Source organism: Alosa pseudoharengus, unplaced genomic scaffold, assembly GCF_046254945.1.
Source record: "Alosa pseudoharengus isolate Yale_2024_CS ecotype anadromous, Long Island Sound unplaced genomic scaffold, YU_APseudo_1.1 YU_APseudo_1.1_scf_22, whole genome shotgun sequence".
In the NCBI taxonomy this organism is placed as follows: domain Eukaryota; kingdom Metazoa; phylum Chordata; class Actinopteri; order Clupeiformes; family Clupeidae; genus Alosa; species Alosa pseudoharengus.
The window spans coordinates 26,357,234-26,364,773 of NW_027468680.1; the positions used below are offsets into that span (position 1 = coordinate 26,357,234).

Consider the following 7,540-nt stretch of genomic DNA (forward strand, 5'->3'; position numbering starts at 1 on the left):
ACACCCAGTTAAACATCCCTTTGGTGCAAAACTGACATCAAAATCACCTTTAGATACCATCAACTTAATATATCCCTGCCTCAAACCCGCCTATTAAAGCCATAAAAACCAGTTCACCACTGTGAGGCTGATTGAGGCAGATTGGAAACACAAACGCCAAGCTCCAGCAGCATTAGAGAGCCCACGCTGTGAGCTCACTCCCTATTCAAACTGGCCATAGAAACCCACCAATCAGATTTCAGGCTTTGCAAGGGGCGCAAAATTTGATCTCTTAAAGCAACGGCACCCTGGCAGGGAAGCTCAGGCGAAACGCAACACCAACTGCAGTGAAGCACTGCTGTGAACATAAACATGGTAAACAAATTCATGCCCTGTCTTTCAAAACAGAAATACATTACACAACTCACGTTTAGTGCAAAGTAACAATCTTATGGAGGGTCATGACTGTCTTGTTGCTTAAAAATTGTTTATTGGCCCTGCATGCACTGTTCTAATATATTACAATTGAAATCATTGAGAAATCAGTTGAGATAAAACAAATTCCACTTAAATCCAACATAAGACATGTGTGCCCAATGTGAATATAGCTATCCATACAAGCACTGATTTTTAAACTTAGACTGGCCATCATGTTAACTTTCATTCAGAAATTGAAAGAACAGTGGATGGTGGTATGTATTTGTTTATTAAAAGATGAGTCAAAGATTCACACTTGGAATGTGAGGTAACTACTGCCATGTCTTTGAAACCTTTCACTGGCATATAGTTGTAAGTCATATTCCAAACTATGTATTCAAAACAGACTTCATATGTAAGACCCACATAAAAATAAACAAAATCTGTTTAAGTGCAAGAAACAAAATACAGGTTTATGGTTTGTTTGTTTTTTTTTTTTAGAAAAGAAGGCAGTCTTAAGTTCAAAATAAAACGTTCCATTTTATGAAACAAGAGTGTGGAATGTACTTTTTTGCTTGAAAATAATCTGCAGGACCACCCACATTTAATACTTGCCTATTTTGGCACTTTATTTGGGGTCAATTTCTCTCTTTAGTTTGAAAGTATCCAATGTCCAGCCTTGGGGGTCAGATTGAGATAGTAACTGGGTTATTCTCCTCAGTAATGCATCACACCAGACGGCCATATTTTTTCAGTTTTCTATCAGTTCCAGCTGATTTATTTATTTTGCCAAGACAGACTTCAGCATCATGACAGTTAATGATGTTGATAGTGCACGAGTCTGTTGATCCATCATCTGCTACAAAAAATGTAGATGGTCTGCATTTTAAGAGTAAATATATTGCACAAAAATGAGGGGGGGAACAGTATGTGCCATAAAAAAATAACCAAAAGGAAAATAAAAAAAAAATCCAGTTTCACACCTGCGATTTGGGACCCATCCACATATCACGAGTATGATATACATAAAGTCCTAACTTTACTATATTACAGTACATATACAATCTTGAAACTAGTACCAGCACTGAGGTATGCCTTCCCACCCAATGCCATATCTTCTACAAATACTCAACAAATCTGATCTACAACTGTACAAAACCTAGCTTAAAATCACAAGGCATTTTAATGCAAGTTTTAATTTAACTTAATCCTTGAAACCAGGACTCCCTTGCATGCTAAAACAAATGATAAAGGGAAGAAGTGCCTGAAACTCACTGAACGCACAGTAAGAACATTCCCTTTCAACTGTACAAAAATATGCCTGAAAATAGTTTGCTTTTCATTTAAAAAGATGAGGTCTGTTATGTATCAAAATGTTTCCTCCAACACCTGCACTCTGGAGAGGTTTAGGCTGCTTGTTTTCAAACCACTAGGTAAACATAATCAGTTACAAAAAAGAAACTTTTGCGGCATTTAGAAATGACATAAAACCGTTTTGAAGTAACATCCTGAACAGTGTCAGTTCACAGATTTGTTTTGAATCAGTCCACAGTCTTACGTTTTCAGCTCCCTGCAGTTTTAAGAGGGTAAGATGCATAGAAGTTCTCAGATTTTCCCTTTGTGGTCCGTTTTAGTTGAGCAGTAATTGTAGACCTACAGAAAAATCCATAAAACCCTGTCATGCTGCCAGAAAAACGTCTGCAGACTTTTTCCTTTTTTTGCTACAGTACCAGCTTCATAAGCATCTAATTCATCAAACCTCACTTCGCCTCCTCCCCAAACCCCTAGATAAACCACGGAAGAGGGCAGGGTAAGAAACAACTTGTACAGGACATATAATTTCTTTTCTTCCTCTCTGTTATTACATGGGATCTTTCAATTTAGTATGTGAACACCAAGTCTGAAAAGTTCGCTTCCAGCCAGTCCCCGGCTATCATCTCGCTGAGCTCTGGCGTACAATAGTCTGGAAATTCAAAGTGAGAGCCCAGGCTACCCTCACTGAACGAGTCCAAATCTTTATCCACCAAGGAGAGGGAGAGATTTCCTGAATTTTGATTCCCCAGCTCGGAGTTCTGAGCAGAGGGGGCGAAATTTAAACTGAAGTCAAAAAGCAAGTCGTCCGCGTCTTCGCTCGAGCTGGAAGATGTGGAAACTGACCTAGATGATGCTGGTGAAACGGAAGCAGGGTACATTGTGCTCTGCTTTGTAATGTTCTTGAAATTGTAAAACATTCTGTTGGGTGCCGCGTTCCTTACTTCTTCGTACATGCTGGTCCCCTCGGACTCGGCGGATGAACTCAAAGTTGGGCTAGCGGGAACTTTTGCTACACTGTACGGCCTCATCTGCTCCTCGTCCTCCTGCTTAATCCGGACCCGAAAATCGTCTTCAGAGTCGTCGTCATCGTCATCATCAGTGAGTTCATGCTTTACAGTCTTAGAAACTTTTAAGTTCTTAAATACATAGTCGTCCCCATAGGCATGGGATGATTTGGAGCCGGTTTTACTCTTCAGTTTAGAGCATTTCTTACCGGCTGTCTTGGATATTTTGTTGCAAGGTTTTTCCGGAGATGCTGATGTTTTTGAACTGTCGAGCTTTGGTTTTTTCTTAGGTCTGTATTTGTAATCTGGATAATCAGCCATGTGTTTCAGCCGGAGTCTTTCGGCTTCCCTGATGAAGGGGATCTTTTCACTGTCCTTCAGCATTTTCCAACGCTTTCCCAGTCTCTTGGATATCTCGGCGTTATGCATGTCCGGTGACTGTTCCATAATCTTTCTCCGCTCAATTTTTGACCAAACCATGAAAGCGTTCATTGGTCTCTTAATGTGTCCAGTTGCAGTCTTGCACCAGTCTGGGTTAATCGGTACGGGACTGCAAGCCATGAATTCATTTTCCTCGGTGTCCGTAGCCTCCCTGGACATGCCACTCTCCGCCTCGCTGTTCTCCGTTTGTTGCACCATGGTCCCTTTTTGTGTCTTTACTGCCACAGTCGCTGCAGTGTCTGTCAGCCCACTGCGAGGGGTCTCTTACTAGTATTTCACCTTTGCGTCCTTTCACAGCGTATCTCTAGCTCTCCACTCTTACCAGAGTTCCAAACTGCCTTCTTAACTAGTTCTTGGCGTTTTCATGTCGGTTACGTCATTCGTAATGATCCAATCACGTCCTCTCCACTCCGCCCAGCAGCCTCTGAACCATCCCATAAGCCTTCCTCTGCTCTCATTGGAGCTCGGGTTTGTAGGTGGGTCGTGGTACAAGGGGTGTCTGAAGCCACGCTGAGCCAGACACGCTCATCAGACATACAGACCTTGTGTAGACTAGGTGATAAAGTTGGGAAGACGTAATGCAGTATCTCACTATGGCAGTATCACCAAGTTTAAAAACCTTCAGAAAACGCAAATATTTAAACTCAAAGTGCATGTTATCTTCTCACAAGCGCGTGGAAATGCATCACGTCATTTAGCCTATAGTGTTTTTTTTTCTGAATAGGATACTGAAGGTGGCGCTTGGACACTGTTGCTGCGTGTGTGTTGGCTGCACACACAGCAATACTGCTGTTGCGGCTCAAAATAACATTAGTGACTCAGTGGTAGAGGCAAAACCTAATTTGAAGAAGCAAGACAAGGAACAGCAGCCAGTCTGTTTAATACCCTTGCATTTATTTTGAATGCAATATTTATACCCATTTACCTGTCATGCTACATATCCCTGTTGATATCAGCACTGAGTGAAGGAATACAATTTCAGATAGGTATGGTTTACATGCAGCTCCCTGGGAACATGACTGTGTATGTCATGTGTTTTCCAACAATGTCTGTGGAACTCATCAACGCCTCTCCGAGTCAATGTAAACATATCTCTTTTTGCCTTGAGAACAAATGTTTCTGCTGGGACAAGGCTGCAGGATATCCAGTGGACCCTCTGTGGCTTTCTGCTGAATCGTTTATATCTGGCGTTACTGCTCCTGCAAGAGCATGTCTGAGTTCACCCAGACCCACGGCAGCATTAGGATTAGCTGCACAAGGGGTCCCTGCTGCGTCTGCTGTGTCAAGAGACTGCCTCCCCCACCCAAGTCTTGCAGCGCCATAATAAGCCTTTGCGAAGCAGCCAGTGGGACTATTGGAGGCTGATAAGGCTCTCTGTTTTCTCTCTCTCCCCCTCTCTCTGTTTCTCTCTCTCTCTCTTTGCCTTTTTTCCTTTTTGTCCCCTAGGGGGCAATCACTTACCCTTTTGAAGCCCTCCCCCCACCCCATGCCTTCCCCGGCACACATCTTATGAAGTGTCACTACCGCCCCAAGACGGGAAAAAGACCTTGCCTTTTCCATCTCCAGACCAGCGGGCCGGGATCTGTGCTGGCCAGTGGTTCTGTTCAAACGCTCCGGGTCTACACTGGACGGCTTTGAGAAAATGGGCTTGGCACAATTAGCATCGAATTACTGCAGGTCTCACAGGGTTTACTTTTGAAATACACAAACATGAATCTTTTGTGTGTGTATGCCAGACAAGGTGTTTATCTTAAAGTCTGTGTTCATGAACTTTATGTTTAAACTGGAATAATAATAAAAAAAAAACACCTTGCTTTCTCCATCAAATCACACAGAGTGAGGAAGTGCATGTTTTAAATCATCTTTTGTTGATGTGTTTTGATGTAGCTCACTTACTAAGAATTTTTAAAAATGTGTTCCTCTTGGCAAGGCAAGAGACTTTGCTCAACAATGACTAAATAACTGGGAGAACCCAATTCAGATTGAGCCTCTGTTGTTATTATGGCTGTTCCATTTGTCCTTGACTATTGAGGAAACATGCCGTTTCTTTCAAAGAAAAGAAAGCACCACACATGCACACATTGGGTCAATTCACAGTCCTGATCCTGATGGTGAGCCTCAGTTACGCCGGCACTAAGGGGACATGGGCAAACGCAAATGAACGGCCCCCGGTTCTCCCTTGCCTGCTGCCCAGCCTGTGTTGCATCAGGTCTTATGATGGATTCACGCAGCGCATGAATCACAGCGGCATCTTGAGGACACGCTTGGAGGGGCCGCTGCTGTCCTGCTCATTAGCATGGCTCATTATTGGCTGGGAATGAGGTGCAAGTGTCAGCCAATGCGCAGAGCTATGAGTCATGCCAGCGAGGGGAGGGGTCCGCTGTGGCTGAGGAATCCAAGACGCCCTCTCCTCTCCTCTCTTCTCCACACACACACACACACACATTTATACACACGTACACACACTCACACTTGCACAACAACAACATCAACAACTGCAGCTGGCATGCACACACGCACCACCACCACAAGAAATGCATGAGTCAACAGAAAGGCAAGCTTCTATTACACGTGTATTTGCATCTATATCTTAATAATGGGTGCCGTGCATGCCATTGCTCTCATAGCACCCTCGAAATCTGATAGGGAAAAAAACATATGAGAGGCAGACCCAGTACCCTAGCTGAACTGCAATTGCCGGCACTGGAGGGGGGGGGGGATTTGAATGTAGGTGTAGGAATCTGTAGTTTGTTTGTTTTTCCTCTACCCCACACTGTAAAAGGAGACAATGGCCCATTCATCAGCCACGATGTGTGGTGTGTTGAATCAAGTTTTGTCATATAATAATGCTGAAAAGGATTTTACATACAAATATCCCCCCACTTGCTTATCTGCAGGCTCCCTCAAGCAGCTGCTATTCACAAAGGAGCACTGAAGCGTTGGATCAATACTCAGCCAGGCTAGGGGCTATCTGATGCTCAGAGTGTTGGGATTCATCTCCTCTGCATAGCCTACAGACAGGTGTGCCTCTTGTCTGAATTCCATCTGATAGGCCAACAAAGGCTAAGGAAGGAAAGCCATGGTGGTAGTGAATACACACACACACACAGACACACACACAGACACACACACACACGCACACACACACACACACACACACACATACACACAGACACACACACACAGAAGTCACAAATTAAGTTTTCACCTGACAGACATTCCTGAATGTTTGGTTCTCTCCCAGGGTCATGTTTATTGGAGTGACTGAGTGCTCGCATGACAATGCAGCTGAATCATTCGGCAGTAGCCTGAGCACCCAAGGTGAAATGGTGTGATCAGTAAAGTAGATGGTCTCTCTAGCTGTCTGCTTCAGCTACTGCACTCAAGACAGGAGGCCTGGTGGTTTGAAAATCCCTGCATAAGCACTACTTAGCCGTGCCACGATGGACCCGTGCAGTTAATGAAGTATTATGCACCTTTGATTTTAATGTATGTACATTTACATCTAGTATGCCTTTATACACCATGGGCTGACATCATTAAGCATTCATTGTTTGCTTGGGAAATTGACCCTTCTTCTAAATGTTATTCAGCATAAAATCAATAAAATTGTTCATTCACATTTGTTAGAAATCCTCATGCACTGGGAAAAACGGCTGTATCCCAAGTATATAAATGTTATTTTTTAGTAGCTTGGTACAAGACTCGCTTTTAAAAAAAAAAAAAACAGATTTACTACTCTTGAAGCACCTCTTTGAGACTGTGGTCATTTCCTTTACCACACTGAAGCCAACCATTTCCTCGGTGTGAAGTGTTTCGAGTCAGCTCGCGCTCTTCACACTTGGGTGTTTGGCCTAAAGACGCTGAATTTGCCCTGTTATTGCTTAACATTCTCAACTCAATGCAAATGCCTCTCCAGGGGTGTCGGGTCCTTTGTTGACCTCCATAATGTTTCCACTCTCTCAAGGTCTGATGCTTAGCAGATACTTGATACAGGAGTGTCTTGTCATGAATGTAAACAGCTGACGCTCAGTACTCTCTGGAATGTCTCACACACACACTCTCTCTCACACACACACACACACACACAATAACAACAAACACCATGAGCAGCCAAGACTGCATCCTGTGCTTGTGTCCTCTCCCTTAAGGGTTTAAAGCATTTCAACTCCAATTGGTGTACGCAAAAAGCAGCCATCTCAGCTGTGAGCACAAACTGTAGTTTTAAACGACGCATAGCATGGAAAACATACTAGCCCCCCCCCCAAAAAAAAAAAAAGAAGAGGGAGGGAAAAAAAGAAGGTCATAAAGACTTGTGGAAACTGAGGCTGCTGTATCATGTAAAAGCCACTGGAATTTACTGAGAAAACATGTCAAGGTTCCTG

General features: G+C 43.4%; 1 protein-coding gene across 1 annotated transcript; it reads right to left on the minus strand.

Annotated features, from left to right (window-relative positions):
- Positions 1-469: 469 nt before the first annotated feature.
- Positions 470-3,462, minus strand: sox11a (SRY-box transcription factor 11a). The gene has a single exon (XM_076299515.1). It carries the CDS (start codon positions 3,351-3,353, stop codon positions 2,277-2,279), a length of 1,077 nt encoding a protein of 358 aa, XP_076155630.1. The 5' UTR covers positions 3,354-3,462; the 3' UTR covers positions 470-2,276.
- Between the last annotated feature and the right edge of the window lie 4,078 nt (positions 3,463-7,540).

What these genes read in the sequence shown, in the direction of transcription:
- sox11a (XM_076299515.1), bottom strand. Translation starts at nt 3,353, where the DNA reads ATGGTGCAACAAACGGAGAACAGCGAGGCGGAGAGTGGCATGTCCAGG.